The following is a 26327-nucleotide window of genomic DNA, read 5'->3' on the forward strand; positions in this document are numbered from 1 at the left end:
CCCGTGTATAGAGTCAGAATGACGCGCCAACAGCAGCCGCTGCAGTACGCAATGGAAACACCGCTAACAAATAACAAAGGCACCATAACATTTCCTCCAACAGAGGGAAAGTTTCAAGTCTCTGCAAGTTGAGACCTGATTGAAATGATCTCAAAAGTCTGGCTATCTGGAAGGAAGGAAGAAATCGTCAAATAGAAATCATGCAAAGTGAACTAAAAAGGCAAATTCATGATAAAAAAAATGTGCAAAACCACTGATGTGTTTCTTTTGGTGTGGCTTTCTGCAACGTTTGAGTCGTGCTACTATTTCTAGAGTGTGTGTCTGTGCGTGTGCGTCTGCGTGTGTGTTTGGTTTTGGATTAAGACTCTACTAATGTTCCCTGATAAGTACCGAGTGCTCTGACTCGTTTTTGAAACTACAAACCAAATGAGCAGATTTCAGCCTTTGTCACGTGGACATTACTGGGAACTGATTGTAGCCTTTGAATGTTCAAAAGTGTTCTTAGCCAGCAAGTGAATGGTGTTTTCTTCTTTTTCTTTCACCCATTTATTTGCTTGTTCCGTCCTCTTTTTTTTCCTCTTTTCTTCTTTCCGTTCTTTGGGCATGTTACGCTCAGCCACATAAGCTAACTGATTCTAGCATGGGTCACAGTGTTATCAGGTGAAGACAGTATCACTCAGTATCCAGTCAGTATCAGGATCAGCCATCCCAGCTATTTGATCTCATGCTTCTGCCTTCCCACATGTGCGTTCTCGACACCACGTTAAGGAGAAGATGCCTGCGACATGCTGGTACTTGACTTCCCTCCCTCAGTGTCTTGGGTGTCACATATGCTTCTGCTCAAGCACACATATCGCTACAGCTTTCAGGTGTTACAAAGGGATATATACCGCGTTCTACAGCATATATGCCGTATTGAAATGCCAAATGCTGCCTTATTTTTGTTTTTCGGTGTTCATTGAGAATCGAGCACTTGTTTGAACTTGTCGGGGCCCGAGGCAGGTTTTGAGAAAGAAAAGCCATCTGTTCACTGATATTTTTCTGTTCTCTCTGTTTTTTTTTAAACTCTTCTAATGCTTTGTTTTGATATTGTTTATGTTTAGGTCACTGCTGCACAAAAGTACAATGTATGCATAACAATAGAAAATGAGTAGAAACAGTGATTTCCTGTGAAATGCCAAAAATATAGTGTGTACATATTTATTTAAAAATAAGCCTTGAAACTTAATCTATGGAGCAGAGTGATACACCATAAAGTATTCTGATATGATGCCACTTTTAACAGCATTCGTGGATGTTCTTGCACTACTTAACTGTCAGAATAAAACTGTACCTGTCTGTCTGATATCGGTATAGTTAGATCTTCTTTACACCGTACTGCACTTTCTAATCGCTCCGTGATTTAAGCACTCGGCCTACTTTTAACGTCACGACAGATAACTAGCCAGTGAGCTCAAAGCATACACGAGCATACACAAGCATCCGGACCTATCCCGTCGTCTCAGTCCTGCTGTGTGATTGCAAAATCGAGTTGCATAGATGACTGTAGAGACTGCACATTACGTGTGACTCGGCACATCCTCTTTCACGTCTTCCATTTTACAGAGGTTTTGTTTTTTGGGTTTTTTTGCATTTCAGTTTAAACTGATTGTATTTTTCTCCTCAACTGTGTAGCTGGTGGAATGTGCTTGAGGTAGTATGTAAGATTGGAAAGTTTACAATCCGTGATGCAATTCTGTTTCACAAATTTTGTATATTTAATAAAGAATATTTTGTGTTTCTTGCTCACCGTATGTTTTCTGGTAATTATTTCTTTCCATATTTTCACTGGTTGTTTAAAAAAACACTCAGAATCTTTCACTCTGGTTTTTTTTTTACAATTTTGCATCCAATTCCAAGCTGCTAAAACAGCAGTGTTATAGATGTTCCTGACATTCAGGTAGTTCTTTAACTAGTTTGACTCTTTTAGATTGAGCATATTCTTCAAAGTAGTAACTGAATAAAATGTGATATATTAAAACAAGTGATCTTGCTATGTCATGTTGAACTCTGTCTTTCACCTTTCACCGACAGTGACTGGGCTCATATTATACACATGATTTCACCCATTTGTCATGCCTTTATTAGTTCCACCTTCTTAAAACACTGAAAAGATGGAGCTGAAATCTTATTGGAGATTTCACAATACCTCTCGTAGCCTTTACACTAGAACACTGAAGTCATTAGTCTTCTTCACTATTAACAATAACATTTTTTATATCCTATTTGAATCTTTTCCTGCAGTTTTATTATCCTTTGTACACGCTCTCACACACCTCCAGGACTGATATTCTTCTGAATACTGCATAGTAACCAGCAATTTTAAGCATGCATAATTTCTAAAAACCACGTGTGTCATGACATCATATACTTTGAACTCAAATTTACAAACCAAACCCAACTCCTGCTGGGTTACCCTGTTGCACATTTGTATAATGCAAGCTGCTACTGTTTGCTCCTCAGAAGCACCACTAGGGGGTATGTTATCCTCGCACTCACCAAGAGCATTTCTCTTTTTAACCGTTGTACTCCAAACCCAGTGCAGGTCTTTAAACATTAACCTCCCGCTTTAAAAGAGGCGAAAACAATGCAAGCTCTTCTGGGAAATGTAGTCATCCTGTAAAGGGATGTAAAGCCACATCCTGTCAGCGAAGCAGACCGGAAAAACTACATTTCCAACAGTGCAACCTGGCCAGCTGACTGTTTGACGGCAGTCCCACAGCTGTAAAAGTTAGTTGGAGGGTGAGAAAGAAATAAGCAACATTTAATAATCTCAGAGAAGAAGAGGGCTGGCGGTGATTTGAAGCAGCATGTCTGAATATCCGCCCTTCCAGTATGGCAAGTCTCGTTTCGACCAGGTACTTGCAGTTTTTATCTGATCATAAACAGATACACTTGTAACAAAATATACTTTTTGGACATAATTTGCGTGGCAAACAGACCACACCCACTCACCGTGTCAGCGTGTTTATGCGTGTGTGTGGTTAGATGCGCTGTCCCGCATGCGGATTCTTAAACCCATATCAGGACCGTTATACCATATCATAGCTTATTGCGCTTTTGAAATGAAAGTCATACCACAACTTTAGGTGAAACCTTGTGACTTTTAAAGCTGTATCCCAAAGGCTTTAGCTGTAGTTGGGCATTGAACGCATCACAAGAGCAAAGGTAAACTTGTAAAAATCTGTAATATGCAGCTAGGTCCATAAATGTTTGGACAGCGACGCAGTTTTTTGTAGTTTAGCCTCTGCACACCACCTCTTGACTTAAAATCAAGATGTGATTAAGGTCAAGACTTCCAGCTTCTATTCAAGGGGTTTAATAAATAACTGCTCAGTGGTTGGTGTCAATCATTGTACAGGTGAAACCAAGATGAATTTGTACTACAGTGTGCAGGGAGGGAAAAGTATGGAGAAGGAGATAAACATGCCTCATTATCTGTCAATCAGGGTGGAGGCAATGTTATGGCATGGTCATGTATGCTTGCCAGAGGAACCGGGTCACTAGTGCTTACTGATGACGTGACTGCTGATAAAAGTAGCAGGATGTACTCGGCGCTGAAAAGCTTAGAAATATGGTATCTAACCAGATTCTTACTCTGGATGGCATTACCTTGGCCTCCAGTAACACTGTGAGGAACCTTGGAGTCATTTTTGACCAGGATATGTCCTTTCAACGCACATATTAAACAAATATGTAAGACTGCGTTCTTCCATTTGCGCAACATCTCTAAAATTAGAAATATCCTGTCTCAGAGTGATGCTGAAAAACTAGTTCATGCATTTATTACTTCCAGGCTAGACTACTGCAATTCATTATTATCAGGATGTCCAAAAAACTCACTGAAAAGCCTTCAGTTAATCCAAAATGCTGCAGCAAGAGTCCTGACAGGGACTAGAAAGAGAGAGCATATTTCTCCTGTTTTGGCTTCCCTTCATTGGCTTCCTGTTAAATCCAGAATTGAATTCAAAATCCTGCTCCTCACATACAAGGTCTTAAATAATCAGGCCCCATCTTATCTTAATGACCTTGTAGTACCATATCACCCTATTAGAGCACTTCGCTCCCACTCTGCAGGCCTACTTGTTGTTCCTGGAGTATTTAAAAGTAGAATGGGAGGGAGAGCCTTCAGTTTTCAGGCCCCTCTTCTGTGGAACCAGCTTCGAGTTTGGATTCAGGAGACAGACACTATCTCTACTTTTAAGATTAGGCTTAAAACTTTCCTTTTTGCTAAAGCATATAGTTAGGGCTGGACCAGGTGACCCTGAATCCTCCCTTAGTTATGCTGCAATAGATGTAGGCTGCCGGGGGATTCCCATGATGCATTGAGTTTTTCCTTTCCAGTCACCTTTCTCACTCACTATGTATTAACAGACCTCTCTGTATTGAATCGTATCTGTTATTAATCTCTGTCTCTCTTCCACAGCATGTCTTTTATCCTGTCTTCCTTCTCTCACCCCAACCGGTCGCAGCAGATGGCCGCCCCTCCCTGAGCCTGGTTCTGCCGGAGGTTTCTTCCTGTTAAAAGGGAGTTTTTTCCTTCCCACTGTCGCCAAAGTGCTTGCTCATAGGGGGTCATATGATTGTTGGGCTTTTCTCTGTATCTATGAAGCGCCTTGAGGCGACATTTGTTGTGATTTGGCGCTATATAAATAAAATTGAATTGAATTGAATGTTATACTCTGTGCTCCGATTCGGCACAAATGCTGCAAAACTGATCAGAAAGCGATTTACAGTGCAGAAAATCATCGAAAGCAGCGAGTCAGAGACACTGAATATTTTTCAATGATTCTAGACTTCAGAAAGTCACTGACTGCAAAGGATTTTCATCCAAGTATTAAAAACAGTCATTTTATTTCAAATTATGTTGATCCAACAAGCTTTTAGCTCCTGAAAAATATCTGTAATTGTTAAATAGTTCCTTGATTGCTTGATTTTAAATCCACTGTGGAGGCACACAGAGCTAAAACTGCAAAATACTGTGTTGTTGTTCAAATGCTTTTTGACCATCACTGTATGTGCTAACAGAAAATATGCAGGTCAGCTGTTATCATACAGGTATCCCATGAGATATGCTTTTATTCCATCTTATGTTAGCCTTTTATATTTCAACCCTAGTGTCCTCAAAAGCGAATACACACAATCCTGCACCTTCGAGGCTCTTTCAGAGAAATGTTTATTACTTTATCAGTTTGAACTGTACGACCTTCTTTTGGTGTCTGACTTTTTATATGCCTCATTTAGATAAATGAGACAAATGTCATAAACGGCTCTCTATATGGAGTATAGCGGTTCAGCACCACAAGCCACACGTAATAAAAACCATCGCCCAGGTGAATCGGTAAAGTTTTAACAGAAAATGAAGATTTATTGTGTGTACCTAATACACTTTTTAGTCTGCTATAAATATACATTTACAGCAATTTATGGTATTTTTGTACACAAATATATTGAGTCGGTAAAAATTAAAAAGAAGAACATAAGACATAAGATGTATACACTCACCAGCCTCTTTATTAGGTCCAACTGCTGGTCAACATAAATATGTGATTCGCCCACATGCATTTTGCTATGTAGGCATGGTCTCTACTCATAAACTAATTTTCAGAATGAGGACGAACGGTGATTTGAGTGCCAGGTGAGCTGGTCTGAGTATTTTAGAAAGTACTGGTTTGCTGGGAATTTTCTGTAGGGTTTACGACAACGGCCTGAAAAAGCCCAAAGCCCAATCTCTTGTTCCAGAGGATGGTTATTTGTTTTGGTAGCTTTAATTTCTGTGCTTTCATAGTTTTTTAACCATCACTGAGGTGATTTGCATTTAACTCCAACTCTATTGGTCTAAGTTGGGGAGGTTTAGCCTTCTGTAATGGCTAGGTGTTATAAGTCTCCATCTGTACTCCGGTATAACGGTATGGCATGAACTGTGGAAAAATTGAATTTCCAGCATTCCCTATTTTGATAGTGTGAAGTTATTGTATGGAAATATTTTTTTGAATTTTCTTGTATAAAAACTGTTAAGTTTACTCCATTGAAAGTGGAATTTCAGACGAAGCTGAAATGTGGAAACCAACTCAAAAGGCTGCGTCTTCATAAATTAGGATCTGATACAACATAATGATAAGATTAAGCCCCTGTTACCCTTCCAGTAAAGCTGAGACAAGTCCCCTCTGTTCCACTCGAGTATCGACTCAAACTGGTCAAACTGGAGTGGCACTGGTGAGTAATTGAATGTACCAGATTTAACAACTTTTCCCCTGTGCCATGTTTGTACAAACCATCCATATGTTCAGGAAGTCACGAGGCACAGCAGTGAGTCAGATACCAGATTTTCATCCAAATTAGCAGTTAGTGTAATTAAACTCCAGTTAGGGAGGGATAGGAGGCTTCCGAGGCTGCGTGGCGCGTCGCTGATTCCCCTAAATTATTCCTTATGCTCGGTTATGAATAAATTCTCGAAAGGTATTTCTGGCACAGTCATTATTAGAATTAATTGCAAAACGGTGTGAGTAGTTTCGGGTGTGCAAAAGATGCAGATAGAAAACAGTTTGTCTCTGGCATTAATGAGGAGGCTCCACCTGGCGTGTTTAAACAGCTGGCAGGGGTAATATTGCTGTTTACTGGGCGACAGCTGGAATCTCCATGGCTCTCGATTCATAATCATGAATTGGCTGCATGTAATTGATCAACAATTTATATGCAGACTGGGTGGAAAGTTGGAGTTTTTGAACTTATTCATTCCAGATCAGGATTTTTCCACTGATTATATATTTAAAGTTGCATCTGCAGTTTAATGTTTGGTCTTTAAATAAAAAAACAATATTGCTAACAATTGCTTTGTATATGAATGAATGAATGTGCATCTCGTTTGTCTCTCAGAGCACGTTTTTTGGCCGGTTCAGGCACTTCTTGGACGTGATTGACCCCAGCACGCTCTTTGTGACAGAGGTAAACAAACCTTTGGATTTGTTACACGGATCACATGCGACCTATCGGGGCTGCTTATTTACCAAGTTAGCCACAGTATCACAATATCTGCATACAAATGACATTAAACTCCATCAGATGATCTGTGACGGTGATCTTTAGAGAAGTCAGGTTTTATATAACCGCAGTGGTTTCCTAGCTGGGCTAAAACGGCAGCACAATAATCTTGTGGGATTCAACATTAGCCAAAATTTACTGAAGGAGGTGTTGAATTAAAGGAAGAAAACCTCAAAGGTATACTTAAAATGAAGGATTCTCAGCTACTGCCAGCAAATGTGCCACCTTTAGGTTACAGGATATTCTCTGTAAATGTTAGGCTGCTCTGCTCATTGCAACATTTCCACAGTTCTTGGTTGTGTTGTGGTAATTTTGCTCATGGAGCCATCACAGCTCTAGTGCTCTGGGTAATGAAGCTGTTAGTGGGTTCTTTGGTGGCACTAATAGCTGCAGTACCTCCCGGGATGTGATGAGGTGTGGACATATGGGGCTGCTGGGAGGGGTGGAAAGTGCATATGCTTAGACACTCACCCACACCCACACTGATACACATGACACCTTGCTGGGCCAGGCATCGCCTCAACTTGCCCCTAATGCAGACAGTGGAACAGGGACAGCCCTGATTTGCCTTCGGTCGCACGCACACATGACCTCCTGTGCATACAGTAAAACAAAAAAAAGTGCACGGCTAACACTGACACGCACAATTACAGAAACGTGAACACACATACACACACAGATGGCGAGCTCATTAGAACAAATTGGTCCTCATGACCTTGTATTTTCCTCCATATTAGACAATGATCACACCACAGTAAGCTCCTCATTACCTTTTAGGGAACTCATTTGTCACATGAAAATCAGCACGGAGGTTTTAGTAAAACATAATTATCACACATTGAGGCCTAGACTTAAATAGCAGGAGGGCAAATACACATCTAAGCTGACATAGAGGCGAGAGTGGCCAGACTTGGTTTCATATTTTATTGACTTTCATGTTCCGTCACATCAGAAACGGCTGCGGGAGTGCGTCGAGCTGCTTGACCATTTCAAGCAAGGAACTCTGCCTCTGGGAGTGACGGATGCTCAGGTAAATATGCGTCAGCTTGAGTTGAAAACTCACATCAACATCAGTTTGTGAGAATTCAGCATCTGAAAGACGATGCAAACCTTTCTGAAAAGCCTCTTCTGTGCAGTCTGACATGTGTCTCCTGCCCTTGAGTGGATTATCTGTGCACTGCAGGCACTAACCGGCCTTTGAATGCTAAATCAAAAATAGCTGCTTTAATGTTTGTGCCAGGGAAATATTTATGGTATGAACAAAGTTTATATTGTTGCAACATTTTAATAATTTGTTTTTATTTACACTGTTGAAGCAACGTATTCGTTATTTGTTGTACAGTAATTTCTCTGTGAAGCAGACTCTGTGAATATACTTAACCATCTATTTTATCTAAGGAGGTATTTACAATCAATACTTTTAATTGTTTAAACGTTCAGATGAAATATTTAAATTTGAAATATCTGTTCTTTTCAAGTCTACTGCTTTACAATAGCTGATGTACTACAAACAATTTTAATTGTAAAAATAAACCAAATTTAGTCATTTTAATTCATTTAATTTCAACAGTATTATTAACCGTACAGTCCTGTTAATAATTGCAAAATATAATAAATGAAATTTCATCATTTTTTTAATGTAATTTATTATTTAATTTTCTTTTACATATTAAATTTGGAAACTATATTGCAGACAGACAAACTATCCCAATTAAACGCAGAAGCATTGAAAGACTTTCTACTTTTTCTTATTTATTTTATTTTACAGCTTTGGCAAGCCCAGAAAATAAAGCAGGTAAGATTTCTCTGTTTTTGCTTACTTTGTCTATTAAGAGAAGCAGATTAAATGCGATCCATCTCTATATAATGTCATTATTGAGTCCGATCTAAGTGAAACACTCATTCATCATTCGAAGCGGGTAAGGTTTGACTGGTGTTACGTGCTTATACTGCAAATATACCAAAGAGTGTACAAAAACAACATTAAAAAAAGGCTTCCATGTTGAAGTAACTACATTAAAATTAGACACTGAAGCAGGCGAGCGGTTTTACCTCCAGTGTTAATTAGCTGGAAGTGCCAGCTCTGCAAGACGGCTGACAGTCGTTGAACTACAGGTGCAGCCGGTTAAAGTGGGAGAAAATTATTTAAAGTTTTAATATCTATTTACAAACTGCCAACGTCCAACACTGCCAGAGATTTATATGTTTGATATTTATGCCTCACCTAAATAAAACTTAATTAATGTAATGAATTGATGAATTATTTAATGAATGTATTTTTAAGTGCAATGTCAGCACTGTGAAATTAGTTTTGTACTTTGTTTGGCATTTCTTTAATTTAGATGCTGTTTAAATCCTATGACTTACCACGTCCACCTTATTTATTTAAAATGTGCATTTTCATTGGAAAATTAAAAATGAAAAGCCGTCACATCTCAGTTTTTGCTCATATTGAACTCGACACTAAAATGTGTATTTAAGGATCTAATCAAACACTCTAAATGCAGATGAACCAAAAGTATCCTCTCATCTTTAGAACTAATTTTCAAAACCACGGATGGGATGCAGTGGACTTTGCGTTAAAGTATGTATTTTGTCGACATAAACTTGTCTTTGGGTCAGGTTTAATGTGTGTATAAAGGGCTGTTAAGACAAATCTTAAGTAAGTAACTCTTCTTTTATCATTATGGTTGCTATTGCTTCCATTTCATGTGTAGGATATGCAGTTCAGTCTACATAAACAATTTCACACTCTGCAGGAATGAAACCAAATCCGGCTCAAACTGGGCTCCATATGAACACTGAAGGCTGGCTTACGTCCAGGTTTGTTTTTGTATGAGAACATCCAACAGTTGGTGCTCCTGCAGGGTTTCAGGGTTGTCAACTGCCAAAACTCCCCAAAACCGACCTATCCTTCAGCATGGTGCTTTCCTTATTTATGTGCTTCTAAGGTTTATACTCTTTCTGAGTGTTAAAGACCTAGAACTCTTTGTGTAGTTTGTTAGATCATTATAGTTTAAACTAGTCTCCAGATTTTTCTTACTGCATCCCAAGTTCATTCAAGACTAAGAGGAAAATCTATATTCAGCCATGATAGTGGTATATCTATCATATGTACCTACGAGGTCTTTTACAAGCTGAAGCTTGGCTCCATGAGCCTGAGGAAGCAGTGTAATCGCTTTCGTTCTTTTCCAATCTGCAGATTTGATCACTGTTAAGGCAGTGGGGGAAAGACACATCATCTGTCTTATCTACTTGTGGGAATAGCAAACTGACGGGATAATGTCTGGTGTACTTGCTTGAATATTTGTGTAGAATTGACAAAAAACATCCCACAATCCTTCTAAAATCATTTAAAAGTAAATGGGCTTTTTAAAGTTAGTCTCCTATTTGTCTAGAAATACCTGCCATAGTTCATTTTGGCTGCTTTATGTCATCCAAGATTCACTCAGTGACACTGGAATCATGGCTCTATGGTGGCCTTACCTAATGTTGCCGGTCCTTCCTGTGGTTCTTTATCACTTTGACGGTCTGGTTAAGTTGTTGTAATGTTGTAGAATGAATCTGAAACTGATCAAATGCTTTCTTGTGTGGTAGATGAGAAGGTAAACCTTGAAAATGCCTCGTACCTTAGTCTAGCTGAATAGACTGCTGTTAAAATTTGCTCCCTGTTTCGGGGGAGTTAATCAAGCCTTTGGATGTGGTTGCAACCAGTTCGTACATTCAGCTGACAGTGTGTGCAGGCAGTCTGCAGGATAAATTTCATTCACTAGACATCCCTTAACTGTCCATGAAAACTGCCTGGTTCAACTTTACTTTGTGTTTTAATATAAATTAGAAGATGATAGCATGCTAGCATGCTAAAAACGATAGCTCTCGCTACCCAAACCATAACAGAAATTAGATTTGTTGTACATATTGTGTTAAGTGTTAGGGTTTGGTTTCTACGGCACCCCACAATTGGTAATGACACTGGTGTTTGTACTTTTATGCATCAGCGTATTGTTATTCCAAGTATTTTACGTTAGCATTAGCATGTTTAGCTTCTTAAAGGGAGCTTTTTCTGTGGTGAATACCTTTGGCTTGCTTCAAAGCGTTATCATACTGTATCCGACAACTCAGTCACTATTTTTCTTTTACTTGTGAAGATAACAAACTTTTGTTGAATTACTTTTCGTTTTAGCAAAATGTCAAACTGTTATATTTGTCAAAGAAGTAAGGTTATTTTTCAAAAGCTCCCCAAGTGCAATGCATTGTTCCTCAAATATAATTGAGTGATGTAAATAAATAAGTAGATTAGCAATAACTGGTTAATCAATTGATTTGAAACCATTTTTTCAGTGGTTTTTATATATTCAAGTTAATATTAAATACCCTGAGCAGTAACTTTCTTTTAGTTATTTTCACAGCAGTACTCTCTTTATAAGTCATATGAACTGACTTAACCCAAATTATTCGGTGCTCATTACTGTCTGATTGTTATCATTATGCACTTATTACAGGCCATCATCCACCCCGACACAGGGGAGAAGATCCTCATGCCTTTTCGGATGTCAGGTAGCGTATCTAAGAGTGGAAACTTTGGAGTGGAGGGGAATCTCGGGGCTTTTAAGTGGTCCAATACAGAGGCGTCTTCACCTTAGAGACTGTCATGGCTCAACAGGGCTCTTCAGGTTGTCTCAGGCCTGGAAAAGGTCACGCTCAGCTGGGCGCTGATTAAAACCTCTCTGCTGTGCTGACAGAGATCTACTTGGGGTTTGTGAAGAAGCAAATGCTAGCACTTTGGTTCAGTTTGAAAGCACCCTTTTTTGTAGGATGACCGTAGTGGAAGTGAGAACAAAGAAAAGAAGGAAAGGACAGAAGCAGTTAACATGTTAGGACCAACATACCACATGAATGTCAGACCAATAGGAACTGGCCTCATGATCCAAAGTTAGAAAGAAGAGAACAGTGTTTTTTGAAGGGCTTGGACATTTCTGCACAAAAGAATAGATTTATAGTAAATCTGAGAAAAAGGGTAGAGGCGAAATTGTAAGAGTGGTAATACTCATCATCTTTTACCAGGTTTTATCCCGTTTGGCACACCAGTGGTAAGAGTGGTTTTCATAAAGCACACACTCAAACAGTACCAATGTTACAAATAATAATAATTTATTGATTTTCCTTTATGAAATTTTCCTTTCTTTCTTTGCAGGTTGTTGGCCTCCTTCTCCCTAATCAAACACTCGCGTCTACCGTCTTCTGGCAGGTATTTCTTCGAAATTCATCTCTGGCGTAGTACAAGTTTGGTTTTCTAAATTACTTCACTTTGTAAAGATGGCACATATGCTGTAGGTAGTGCCTCAAGAAAAACAACGAATGAGCAAGTGTTGACTATTTATGTGACAATATATTACCATCCATTATTATAAATCATTGCATCCATCATGATTTGCCATGTTAGTGATTTTGTTTTGATAAAACTAAGAATGATCAGTTGTAAAGCTGTGGGATTAATGGAAAATGCTTTAACAAAAGCAGAAACAATAATGAATAGAATAAATTAAGAATTAATTATAAGAAATCCGGGTGGTGTGAGACAGAGGCTGCCACTGTTTAAATAACGGAGTCTCTTCTGTCACTGATTCTGCTGTATGCTTGATAGAGCCAGTGGCTGAGCCTGTAGGTTAAGATGCTTCTTTTAGCTGATTTTAAATGCACAGGAGAATCACCTTGAATGAAACTTATTATTATCGCAGTTTATTACATCTTTCTATACTTTTCACTTTCCTCTCCTTTGTATGGCAGTGGTTGAACCAAAGTCACAATGCCTGTGTTAACTACAGCAACCGCAATGCCTCCAAGGTACTGTACCTGCATGGTATCCCAGCTGGCCCATTACTACACACATTACAAATGGCTTTTTTTGTTGCTCAGCTAAAGTGCTTTTATAATGTTGTCTCCTCTTGTTTTCTGCCACTTTAGCCAGCTCCAGCTTCCAAGTTCCTGCAGGGATACCTTGGGGCGGTTACCAGTGCAGTGTCCATTGCTGTAAGTCCCAGCAAATCTTGTGTTGACTTGTGTTGATTGATAAAGGAAAAACCAAAAAAGTAAAGCCTTCAACCTTGGCATGAGTGTTGATGTTGCATAGTTTTTCTACCAAAACAGTGCAACTTCCCTGCTGGCCAACAAATGTTTGGAACACCACAAACCCAACAACCAGCTGATCCAAGTAATGTAAATGAGAAATCCATGATTTGTTGTGGACTGAAGACTCATTAACAACTATTTGCGGGATCTGTGTATGTGCTGTGTCTGAAACAAATCTATGATTATATCGGCCATTATAAAGGACTTTGAAAATCACCAAATAGTAGTATTAGTCTCATTCAACATCTAAGGATCCATCAGGTTAACTGATAATTCACTGAAACTAGGAACAATGTATGGAAGCAGGTCTTTGTAATCCCTTCATTACCCACAGATGGCAAAAAAATGTCCAATCAGACTTTTTTTTTTTTTTTGCAGATTATTTATTAATTTGTCTGTTACATACACTAAACGAAGGGTTCCTGTAACCACCTTGATAACCAGAAGAAAATATTGGTAATCTGGGCTTCTGTGCAGTTTCAGCATGTGGTCTTTCACCGCATTACTTCTTAAGTTAAACACCAAATATCCAAAATGGCAAAAATTCAAATAAGGTGGATATCACCATAACTATAAAAAAGCAGACTTCATAATATCCCAATCACTTGAACCTCTCTTCTTACCTCTATGTCATCACAGAATAAAATGTCATAGGGGCGTAATACCCGTTCACACACCTGCCTGACACAACCCTTAGTGTGGACAAGGAGCTCCAACCAAGCCAATTACTGGTCCTGCTGGGTGTTCATCCGGCTGATGCCCTCAGGCTTGACAATGGCAGCAAGCACAGAAAGAAATTGCGGGGTGTCTGGAGTTTGGTACGACATCCCTGGAGGGGGGCAGGCACGCTCCAATTAAACGTCCGCTCTGGTGACGACCCCCCGCAGGGCTAGAGGGAGCTGGAGGATGAAGTGGCGTGGTGGTGTGTTATTTGAGCGCATATAGCCTTTTGAATGCACCAATCTGAAATGTTAAAACACTGCAAAGTTACGTCCATCAAATGTTTAAACACATTGCCCATAATTTTAGTCCACTTTCTCCCAGTGATCCTTTTTCTGATGCTTGTATGTTTAAGCCTGGTGGTGGCTGTTCTCGTGCTCTTCTCAACCCCTTTGTAAGAAAGAGCTCTGAATTCCAAATTTTCTATGCTGGCTTTTCAAACACACAGTGTCTGATCATATCATCTGTGTCTGGTTTATCTTCAGGTTGGGTTAAACGTTTTAATCCAGAGAGCGAGCCGCTTCAGCCCAACCACCAGGCTTTTGGTGCAGAGGTTCATCCCCTTCCCAGCAGTGGGTAAGTTAAATAAAAATGTAAAAAGTCAGGTGAGCTTCTCGTGGGACAGAGAAGGGTTAAGCCTAGGACTTTATTATGATGGACATTTAAAGTAAATGTCATAGCTTAGATATTTTTTTAGTAATAGTAATAAAAACAATTGGGGGTTTTATAGAAACAAATGAAACGCCTTTGGCTAACAGCTCTGCAATAATTGCTATTAAAAGGTATATTTTAAAAAAACGCACACACAAGCTGATTGTTTTCTTTTCCTTGCTCTTGATATATTATACCTTTTTATTTAAGCTGTTTTGTGATCACAATAATTCCCTGTATGAAAGCTAAATAGAGCGATTTTTGTTTCACGCCGCTCCCCTCCGCCCGCTCTCCTCTCTGCAGGCTTACCGTCGCGTTGACAGCCGGCTTTGTGTGTGCAGCCACAAAGCTGATTTTCATGCCACTCTCCCGCAAACACAATCACACCCAGGGGTATAGACCCGTGTCCCAGAATGCCCCGGGCTGCTGGCTCATAATTAAATTGTTTGCTTGCCACCCCCCACCCCCCACCCCCCCACCCCCTTTCCTTACCATGGCGGTTCTTCTAATTAAATCAACAGGTTTCTACAGCGCAGCCTTTGCCTGGTAATTGGCTGCTTGTTAGAACTCTGCTGCCGCAAACAAATTGGATAATTACCCTTAAAGTGGCGTCTATGTCAAGGCCTCATTTACCTGATTTCTGTTTGTTCATTGTTGTTCCTGTTGTTGTTTTGCTAGGCCAATATAAGAGGTAATTAAAATGGCTAATTGAAGCGAACGAAAGCAAAGGGCCGTTTGAATTTTCGCCCATTTGATTTTGTTTGCTTACTTAAGGCTAGATTTATTTGTAATAACCTAATCAAGCGGCGGCCTGTCATTCAATTAGATTATGAAGACCTTAACTGGAGGGAAAGCCACGCTGGCAGAAATTTAGGGGGTTAATTATTTGTTGTCTTATTTGTCATTATTTGTGATATTTAGAAAGTAATTATGTACGAAAAAAAATTCTTGGATGTATTTCTGTGCGTGTACCACCAGTTATGAGATGATGATTAAAATGTACACAAATGTAATTATTTTAAATAATTACAAATGACAGGCAGATATTTCAACATTAAGCTGCGCAGATTTTGCATTTATCAATTTAATTTAGTAATTACTTTGATGCTTTTATTTATGTATTTAAGAGTTTCTATTTAACTGTAGTGTTTGTTCGTGTTTGTTCCTCGCCAAAACCCTGTCTGTCCCTTTTTATTATTAACTGGTCTGGGTAAAAAAAAATCCCTTATAGGTAAAAAGAGTTATTTGCTCAGTCAATTGAATTCCCCTCACAAAGCGACCTGGCAGCCCTGCGGCCTTTAGTAGAGATAACTCTGAACGCTGTTGTCTTAAATTAAAAAGGCTCGGGGCAGCACCACTAAACTCTCTAAAATGAGTTTGTCTTATTCCTATTAGAGTCAAGAAGAAAGGTTAATCTATATTAACATACATTTGTGTTCATTTTAGTTTTCGTGAATAATCAGAGGGAAGCAACGCCGCTGTTTGTCAACCTGCCAGCCTTCGTGATTCTGTTCTCTGTGATCGGACTGTTGTGTGTGTCAGAGTCTCGCAGAGGCACGGCTTCAGTTTTCTGAACGCCGACACAAGTGACATGGCAATAATGTTCTTCATTTGAGGAGTGAGAAGAGTAAACAGCAGTTCAGTGTCTTCCACAGGGACACTCAGCGGCGGTAATTGGCAGTTTGGAGTTTTCATAACAATGTCAGTTCAGCCTGTTAGCTTCTTTTACAAGAGATGATTTTCCATACAGGAGGGAACAAGCTGTGGTGTTTTCTGACCTAATTGCATATCCTGATGTGTTAAAATGGACTGTAGATCAATGATAGGCTGCTCATCTAACATTATTGTGTTGCAAATAACACGCAGTTGTAGATATTTAATGTAAATATGCAAACATAAATTATTTATCTGTATTATAGGTCTAGTGCCAATCCTTGAGTTAATGTAGTTAATAGGTTATTTCATTTGAAAGAATAGTCTTGTGCAAGTCTTGAGCCACACTTCATTTCTTTATATCTTTTAAAAGCGGTCTTGAGTAATAGGTGATTACCAGAGAGTCAACAACTTGGCCTTATTGCAGCATGGCGTGCAGTGTGACTTCAAAAAATTTGAGGAAACTGTGACAGGCCTAAAAAAAATGTCTACAGATTAACAGTATCTGAAAATTATGTCCTTAAGAAATTGGAAAAAATCCAGCAAAGGGTTCACACAGGAGCTGAGTGATACAGCCAACGCGTCAGCTGATCCACGTGTCAGTGAAAGAAGGGTGGCTGTCATTGTTCTTATGGGAAGTAAACAAGGAGAACAGGCTGAAGTATGACAAACTGAACAAGAACTGGACTGAAAGTTGGTGGCAACAGGTCTTATGGAGTGATGAAAGCAATTTTTAACTCTGATTCAAGTCATTGTCAGTGTGGACGGAGGAGATCGAGAGAAAAGTACAACAGTGAGTGTCTGTAGCCATCTGTGAAGCACGGCGGAGGCTCTGCCAAGCTTTGGGGCTACAGTCAGTGGGGAGAGTGCCTAAGAGAGTTCAGCCTGTGTTGGAGAATAAATGAGGTCACACCAAATACTGACTTTTAAATGTTATTAGAATTGTACAAACTCTGTTTTTGCCTAATATACTGTATTTCTGTGTATATTTGCACGTGTTTGCATGCACACACTGCAGTTATTTCCTATTTTTCTAGCAAAAAAGAAACAAATAAGTGATGACTCGAGCCTTATATGATATAATTTGAAAGAAACATTATGTGCGGGTATTATAAGTTTCTTTTTTTTAATCAATCTGTGTGTTAAAGTATTATTTCTTGTTGGCAGCTGAGTGTCCTTACAGTTTTACTGCCTTGCTGCCAGTTCTATAGTTAGTTTTATGCTGATTCTTACATTACAACATTTTGGACAAATGGTGATTTTTCACTTCATGATAAAAAGTTAAAGGCTCATCAAAGTTATTGTAGTGCATCAGGGTCTGTAGTAAATTTAATGTCAGTCCAGATTTTTAAATATATTTCACAAGAAAACAAAAGGTCACGCTCGTAGAAATCCGAGAGGAAAAGTCAGCGCCAGAGGTTAGTCACTGTGAATTTCATCAAAGTGGTGGACCAGCCATATGACCCACTGACTGATATTACCATCCTTAGAGCCAAGATGCCTCATTATTTTTGAGCAAATATTTAATAATCACGGGACTCTGATGTGGCGTTTACATCTTGAAAAAGAATATGTGCAACTTCTGAATCCATCCGTGCAGTTCAGAACAAAGAAAGTTTAGTCCTTCATCCTTATAGGACTTATAAAAGGAAATCAAACCTCCCTTTTCCAGTGGGCGTCTTCATAGAAAACCTGTTTATCAGTTAGTAGACTGATAACTTTTAAGGCTGTCAAAACGGTGGGGCTATTTAAAAATTGCTTTTTAAAAGAAACCTTTTCTATCTCTATCCATAACATCACGATTTCCTCATTCCAAACCCACTGAGCTGAGTTACAGAGCCAAAATAAAACCCCACCCAACTTGTCACTGTCTGGAAATATGACTGTATGTTACATTCCTAGTGGCAGTGGCACGTTTCCCTCTTAAAAAACATTCTTCTGTCTTCACAGCGAGTGCAAATGTCTGCAACGTGGTGCTCATGAGACACTCTGAGCTGTCGGAGGGCATCAGCGTGCTCGACAACAACGGCAACGTGGTGGGAACATCAAGAGTAGCTGCCAGGCATGTATGTCCTCAGCTCTGAAAATTAAATGGATCATGTTATTGGTATTGCTGTTCAGCAACATATGCACTATCATGCTTTTAAATGGCAAACAATTTAAAGTTTAAGTGTTTTGCTTTCACACATCAGTATTCGTGCATTTAAACACTTAAATGATCGCATTGTTTCCCAGATTCAAAGCAAATTTATTTGTATTTTTTAATATTCCTGGTTTATGTTTTCTTATGCAGGCTCTCTTGGAGACAGCCCTGACCAGAGTAGTCATGCCCATGCCAATCCTGGTGCTTCCTCCCCTGATCATGTCTGCACTGGAAAAGTAAGAAACACTTCTCCACTTAGTTTAGCCAATGTAACTATCTGTGCTTCCACCTGTTCAGCTGCTGTTTAACACAAGACGCCCTGCAGAAGTTCAAATCCAGCATCAGAATTGTTAAGAGAAATGATTCTTGATGATGCAGAGGCCACTCCGAGTATTTCAGAAACAGCTGATCTGCTGCTATTTCAGTGCCAATCAATTCCTGCTACAGCTTTCGGATGGTAGGATCCCACCTGCCTTATATAAACGTTTCAGGCTGGTGGTGGTGTAATGGTATGTGGGGTGTTTTCTTGGCAGACTTAGCACCAGTTGAGCGTTGTTTAAAAGCCACAGCCTACACAGCAGTATTGTTGATGACCTTCCCGTTCCCAGGATCCAGGAGGATAACCCAAAGCTCAAATCATCTCAGACTGGCTTCTTGAATATGAATGGGATATTTGCATTTCGGACATGCAGCTGCCTAATCTGCAGCACCTGTGTGATGCTGTCATGTCAATACGTCTGGAATGTTTCCAGCATCTTGTTGAATCTCTGCCATGAAGAATTAAGACCATTCTGAAGGCAAAACAGGAACCAACCCGATACTAGCACCGATAGGTGCACCTAATAAAGCTATCCTGTGAATGTATCGGTCGACTGAAGGCAGAAAGATGTTGATGCCATTTAGATGTTTGGATTTTCTGATTCTTTATCGTCTGTCTTAAAGTGTGCTGTTGAGATCCATCGCTTTTATATCCACAAAAACGGGATAACAGTAGAAGAACCACACTGTCCCTGATCAAAGAAAGAATTCTCTGCAATGTCTTCAAATGAAAATATAATCTTGACTTTCAATGGAGACTGATCTCTTCCTTTCACTGGAAAGTTGACTCCTCTGGCTTTTTATGCTTTTAACTTTCTGTAGATTGTTTCTGTTGGAACTGCTGAAGTTGACCTCTGTTGTCTGTACAAGTAGTGAGGTTGTGCTCTGTACTTTAAATGCATCCCTTAATATGCATTTCATTTTGATATGAATAGTTTTTTTTTAGGAAAAGAAGACCAAACAGCCAGTGTTTGCAGCAGGAAAATAACTAATTTAATTAAGTTTTAATGGAGAGAATCGCTGTCTTTATCAAACTCCATAAACTATTTTTTAAAGAGGCTAATTATGCTGTTATGGCGGTAATGAAGGAGGTGAAAGTTTCATGAGTTAGAAGAATTCAAGGATCCAGCTGTCTTCTAATTAAATTACCACAAATTAATTATAAAGCCGTCCAATTTTTGTAAAAGAAAAGAATATTTGCGATTCTCTCGTTATCTACTCGGCTGTTGTTTAATTCTGATTCGATACTGCACATCAGCTCTACTGGTTCAGCGTTGTGTGCGACGACGGTAACGGTGCCTTAATGACAAAGGGTGTTTATGCAGATGCCCGTTGATCGATGGCGCGGCTGTGCCTGTGGTGCAGCGAGGAATGCAGCCGTCTCTGCAGATCCTTGACAGCACTTGTCTAGACCTCTCAGAGTGGGCGGGCTCAGTCGGTGGGGCCGACTGCCCAGGTGTGTTTGGGATTCCTGGCAGCTGAATGACTGAACCGTGAGCGAGAGAGAAAGCAGCGGTGGGGTGAGCGTAGATCTCAGAGGGTTGGCCGCAGCGCTGCTCAGCCGTCCTCCACATCAGCTCGCCTTCACTGGCTCTCAATGGAGCGAGAACAAGGGGACGGAGACACGTCGCCGGGCGGCCCCTCAGTGATGGATTACACTGCTGAGAACAGATACACGGGGAGTGACTGCAGGTTCTGGCTTTCATGTGCTTCAGTAGCTGTGAGGGGGTGCAGTGAATTCTGGACTTTCATCTGTTTATTTATTTAAGTCCCAGACTACATTAATCTGCAATGGGAATTTCCATTTGGTGTAAGATACCCAGGTTACCTGATTCAGAGTCAGGTTTACTGTTTCAGCATTTAAATTCTAAGTCAGGTATTATTTATAACAATTTGATAATATAAATGATAGTATATTTTCTGCAGTAGCAGTAGCGAGACTGTTTAGATAAACACAATGGTCAAAACTGGCCATGTTAAGGCTCTTTCATATTGAAATATGACACCAAAAATATGGCTAAAAATAGACATGCTCACCATTATCTTTTCCTTTTTTTGTAACCTTTGTGAAAAGTCTGTATTACACAACCCCTCTTGACACATGTTTGCACGCTTCTTTCTGCTCTAACTGGCCAACATGTCAAAATAAATCAAACGATGGCTCGGCAGAAGCGAACGAGTGAATAAAAATGAACCGTTTGGCTTTTAGGAATTCAGTTTTAATAAATGGGAACACATTTGGGCACATTTTGGGCAATCTCACTTGTATAATAAAAATAAACAATATAAATATGATATCCTAGATTTAGTAATCTAGAAATCCACATTAAAGGGGGGAAACGGTTGTAGTTGATTATGTGTTAATTTCTGATGCTTTTATTTGCTGTTTCATTTCACAGTAATGCACTTGGTTAGAAGTAGAACGACTAACAATATTAAGTTTGATTATGATGCTGTTTTTTTTTTTTTTTTTTTTCCTCCATCATCATCTAGTGCTGCGTTTCACCACAGGTCAGCAGGGGATAGTCTAACAGCCAGTTAGATCATGGTAACAGGGAGACACAGGTCCATGTAAACAGTTCAACCTGGGTAAGACCTTGACCAAAATATGGCCACTAGCCAGGTTATAGTCAGATCCCGTGAATGCAGTATTACATTAAATGATATCCCCGATTTTGGTTGGTTTCAAAGCAAAAAGAGTTTTTAAATTTTGCACATGAGCCCGAATCCAAGTTCCTGTCACGTCTCACATACCTTGCAGCTTTTCTCCCATTGACTTTTTTTTTGTTAAAAATGCAGTTTTCCGCGTGTGTGTGTGTATGCGCGTGCGTGCGTGTGCACGGAGCCTAATTAAACCATGGCAGCCATATGTGTTAATGAGCTCCCTCATTAGGCAGTAGCTCTCCTCGTTAGGGGGAGAGGCGTCGCTAGCGGTGGAGAGACAGAGCGGCTCTTTCTCAAGCTCCTGCTGAGCTTCGCTGTCCCGCTCAATGTAGAGGGGGATTATCCTAGTGGAGGGTTAGCGAGGAGAGCGAGGAGAAACATATTTCATTCGTTCGATTTATTAAATGCCCTTAAAAAAAATTAACATGCATATTGTTTTCTTTAGCTCATGGGAATACATTTTTGAAACCTTTTGCAAAACGTTAGTAAAGGATCATGCAGTTCAGTTTTAACTGCATAAACGGTGATTAAAGGCTTGTTTAAGCTAAACGTGTGTAACGACGGAGTGGACAGCTGATAGTGTGTGTGAAATCAAAATGTTTTGATCTGCTCACCTGCTGATCCACGTGAGTTTTATCAGGTCCTGACAAATGACTTTATTTAGCTTAACTGCACTGAATTGACTTCGGTGATGAATGGTGTGGAAAAGTAGCCTGCCTAGCGCTGCATAGGTCTTGTGCTGACTGGCACCTGAACAGGGTTGGAGACTCCGTCAATGTCTTGGGGTGTTTGTCATGTTCCTTTCTTAAGCACATTTTGCTGGGACCCTGGCCAGAACCTAAAGTTTTCAACAGAAGATTATAAATATAACAAGATGATCCAGCTTTTATTCACCTTTATTTTAATATGTGTAGCTGGTTGGTCCCTAAACACTCATAGCACATGTGTGTTTGTTGACTATATATGCAGCCCAGGCTATGTTGCACTGTGTTGTGTGTGAGAACCTGTTGCTTTTGCCCATGGTCTGGGTGTATGGCTGACAACTGACTTGTTTCTTCTTCTCTGTTTCCCGTCAGGCTCCCTCTCCTGCAGAGACAAAAGCGGCTCGTCCTGCCTGTCCACAGTCTCGTGTGTCTCGCTGCCTTCGGCCTGGCTCTGCCGCTTGCCATCAGTTTGTTTCCACAGATGTCGCAGGTACTTCATGCCCAATTCTTTTTCTCTTAAGGAGCATGCAGTTGGAGACATAACTATTTGATCCCCTGCTAAATTTGTAAGTTTGCTAACAAAGAAGTGAACAGGCTAATCTTTATGGTCGTTTTATTTTAATTGAGAGAGACGAACTATCAACCAGAGTCACTTGCTTGTTGCCTTGGGGGTATGTTTTGAGGTCTGATGGAAGATCCATCCATGACACAATTTAATTTTAGTGTTCTGGGCTGAGAGAAGGAGGTTCTCAGGCAAGATTTTACGGTACTGAGGAAGTCGTCTTGTAAACTACGCAGAAAAATAGCCCCAAAGCATAATGTTTCCACCTTGACTGTGGGGATGATGTTCTTTGGGTCATACTCTGCATTTCTCTTCCTCCAAAGACGGAAGGTTGAGTTGATGCCACAGAGCTTGATTTTGATTTGACCTGACCACAGCGCTTTCTCCCAAGCCTTCTCTGAATCATTTAGATGTTCACTGGCTTGTGCATGTGCCTTTGTAAGCAGGGAGACTTTTTGGAACTGTGTTATCAATGGTGTTCTTGGTGACCGTGGTCCCAACTGCCTTCAGATCATTAACAACCTCCTCCGGTGTAGTTTTGTGCTGATCCACCACCGTTCTCATGATCATCCTCATCCTATGAGCCAAGATCTTGCATGGAGCTCCAAACCGAGACTGACTGACTTCCAGTGATATTCTCTCTCTGCATTAAAATGAAAATACCATAAAAAAGACAGTTCGTTTATTTTGAAGTGAGCATACTTACAAGTTCATCAGGAGATCAAATAATCATTACCCCCGCTGTAATTTTTCAACATTGAATAAAACAGAGCAGACTTAAGCAGGGCTTTATATTGGTTCTTCTAAAATTGCAGATATGCTGGACGTGTGTTCGAGCATATGTGTCTAAATTATGAATGTTTGAGTCTCTGCGGTGGCACAGTTTTTGTTCTCCTGCTTAATGCTCGGATGCTCATGCTCAGTCCTGAGATGTTGTTCATTGCAAACACAGAGCTGCAAATGTAAAGCCTCAGGTTGAATGATGATGTCGGTGACCAGCGTCTCCTGACCTCTCCAGTATTTCCCATTGAGCTGTGCAGCAGCGCTGTCCTAATGAGGCACAGCCCTCTGAGACTCAACCTGCTCCGTTATGATCTGCCCAGAGCCACCACTGCCTATATTCACCTCCACTGATGCCATCCAGACTAGCGGGCTGAGATCTAACTTTAGCCTTATTGCCTCAGTACGTATCATTCTACTCATTAAACGGCAATGGCACAATTATGTTTTTCCACTCCATCTCCCTCTCTCTTTGTCTCCTCTCTGCCAAATGACTTGCTGACACAAGCCAACCAGCTCTGGCTTTAAAATGTTTAGGATTTAATTACCACTTGAAATAGCTCAGACAGCCATATGGCAAAAAACTTCAGACATATGTGCCGCCAACAGTCCTGTGAAAAGCTGCCTCCAGTTCCACAGAGGGGCCTGTTTTTTTTTTCTTCTTCTCACAAGTCCTTTTTGCACTTTCACAAGGATAGCAGATGAAAAAAAAGGGAAAAAAAAAAGATCTCCCCAAAAAGCAACATGAATGCCCCACTCTCTTGGACCCCCCGCCTACTCAATTTGTCCCACTTCCCCATTTCACACCTACCAAGATGTCTGATTAGGATTCTGCCTCCAACTCCAACAGCCATCTGTCTCTGGTTCAAATATTAGGTGATGCAAACCTCAAATTAGACTTTAATCTGGCAAATTGGCTCTTTTTGCACATTAGCAGTAAATACAGAACATTTAAAGCCTTTGAGAATTACAGTCAGTTTCCAGTCTCTATGCAGCGGTTCGTGTCGGCGATATACGGTTGCATATACAGCACGCACATACTGTATCGAAGCTGTTATATCTGACGATTTGTGCGAAATATTTCCATTTGCACTACTGACCTTTTCTGTCCTGCTTTGGTTTCCCACAGATCAGTGTAGATCAGCTGGAGCCAGAGATCGCCATGGCAACCGACTGTAAGATTGTGACATACAATAAAGGACTTTGAGTGATCGCTACCAAAACTGAAATGTGAAGAAAGGACGCGCAGCCCGTCGTGGCTCGAGCCGCCCCGACGCTGCCAGGGAATGAATTGTGTCAAATTTGGCTGCTGCTGCAGTGGCTTTAGCACACGTTTGGACAACAACAGCTGATACGAAGAATCAGCAGCAACAGTGATAAGAAAATATGTATGTAACACGAGGAGACAAAGCCAAACAAGTGCATTTTGAGGGTAACAGCCCAGTTAGGTTGATTAATTAGGCTAACAAAACCCATAAGCTTGCTTGGTTCCTTGAGGCTTTTTCCACAACGAGCAGACAGCTAACCATAGATCAATGTAAAGATGGGCAAATTAAAATGTCTGGACAAATAAATGAGTAAGCTGTGAATGAAATGAAGATACAAATGCTTCCCGCCTTTGTTTTTGTTTTTGACCCTTCAATATGAGTCAGTACCTTCCTGTGACCCAAGGCGATGTATGTCTATAACCTGGAAGTATTTCAATCAAAGTGGAAATAAGAAAGCAGCCAAGATCAATCTTTTTGAATCTGGATGATTATTTTTGCTCTCTTGGGGTGCTGTGACTCACGTTCGCAACTACTGATTTATGTATTTTTAAAGTAGCTCTGCTGTGAATTGCGTTTCTCTGGTGTCTGCACAACAAATATATACACAGCCTGATTGTGTTTGTTTAAGTTTCCTTGCATCTCAATGAGCCAAGTGTTCCCTGTGACCACTATCAGCTTTAAATTCCTCCAGTGAAAGAGTGACACAGTTTCTAACCACCATGGCAGATAATGAAAAAGTTGCAGTTTTGGTTCAGAGTGAAAGCCAGAACATTATAATTAAGCAAATATTGCAAAAGCATAAATAAATTCACAATTGTGAGATTTTATTTCCAAATTGTTTCTTTTATTAGTTTTATAACCAGGGACTTCTCTCTAGCTCTCTCTCTCTTTGTGTACATATTCATGCTCGATTTATCTAAACATTCTTAAAGTATTAAGATGGTTTGCTGTGATGTGTGTGATTAGTATGTTTGCCCGGTTGCTGGGGGAACACAGCACAGTAGGCTGCACAATTCAACAAGAAGCCACATGCAGGATCAGTGGAGGTTGCTGGGTGTGAGTTATGGCACACAACCAGGGTGAGATGAATAAATGGAAACAAAACCCCATTCATAACGACACACATCTGTCACCAAGTTATTGTCATTAGATTTAGTTCTGGCCTGTTAACTGTAATGTCATCTGATGTTACAAAGGACCATGTTGTAGCTTTTGAGCTAGTAATTTAAATTGTAATCCACAGTGGATTTATCAGCATCTGTCTGATTAATCCAGACGGGGGGTGTGGTTGGGTATCAATTGTGTGTCTCTTGTAGGTGAGTATATGAAACCTTTGAGCAAGATTATAAACTGGTAATCAAAAGTTATTGGTTTTTTTTTAACAGAACTTGAACGATATTGATATTTGTTGGCTGATATTTGCGTATCAAAAAGCTGTGGGAAAATGTCATGAATTTTTATTATTATTTTTTTTAAGAAGGCCACAGTTCATTAAAATCATGTGATTTGAGAAATTGTGCCATAGTTTGTCCAGTAGAGTTGTTCCACCGCCAGAGCTTATCCAACAGCTGAGACGTTTATAATGCAGGATCAAGGCGTCCCATCACCAGAAGCTGCTTACTAGCTTTGTAATATCTCACTGAAATTCAGTAAAT

The 26327-nt window shown here is 40.1% G+C and overlaps 1 protein-coding gene across 1 annotated transcript; it reads left to right on the top strand.

Moving 5' to 3' along the window:
• The first annotated feature begins 1851 nt into the window (after positions 1–1851).
• Positions 1852–26325, top strand: sfxn5a (sideroflexin 5a). Its single transcript, XM_085143302.1, has 14 exons — positions 1852–2897; positions 6916–6984; positions 8033–8110; positions 8849–8875; positions 11583–11637; positions 12145–12170; positions 12275–12328; positions 12868–12924; positions 13045–13110; positions 14415–14505; positions 18184–18299; positions 18527–18612; positions 22435–22552; positions 24534–26325. The coding sequence occupies exons 1-14, from the start codon at positions 2850–2852 to the stop codon at positions 24609–24611; spliced, it is 969 nt and encodes a 322-aa protein (XP_084999428.1). The 5' UTR covers positions 1852–2849; the 3' UTR covers positions 24612–26325.
• The last annotated feature ends 2 nt before the right edge of the window (positions 26326–26327 follow it).

The sequence above is a fragment of the Neolamprologus multifasciatus genome, chromosome 19, assembly GCF_963576455.1.
Source record: "Neolamprologus multifasciatus chromosome 19, fNeoMul1.2, whole genome shotgun sequence".
Taxonomy (NCBI): domain Eukaryota; kingdom Metazoa; phylum Chordata; class Actinopteri; order Cichliformes; family Cichlidae; genus Neolamprologus; species Neolamprologus multifasciatus.

Excerpts from the sequence above, each read along its gene's own strand:
- sfxn5a (XM_085143302.1), top strand. The coding sequence starts at position 2,850 with ATGTCTGAATATCCGCCCTTCCAGTATGGCAAGTCTCGTTTCGACCAG. Across the intron at positions 6,985-8,032 it reads GCACGCTCTTTGTGACAGAG|AAACGGCTGCGGGAGTGCGT; the intron begins GTAAACAAACCT and ends CCGTCACATCAG. Across the intron at positions 8,876-11,582 it reads AAGCCCAGAAAATAAAGCAG|GCCATCATCCACCCCGACAC; the intron begins GTAAGATTTCTC and ends CACTTATTACAG.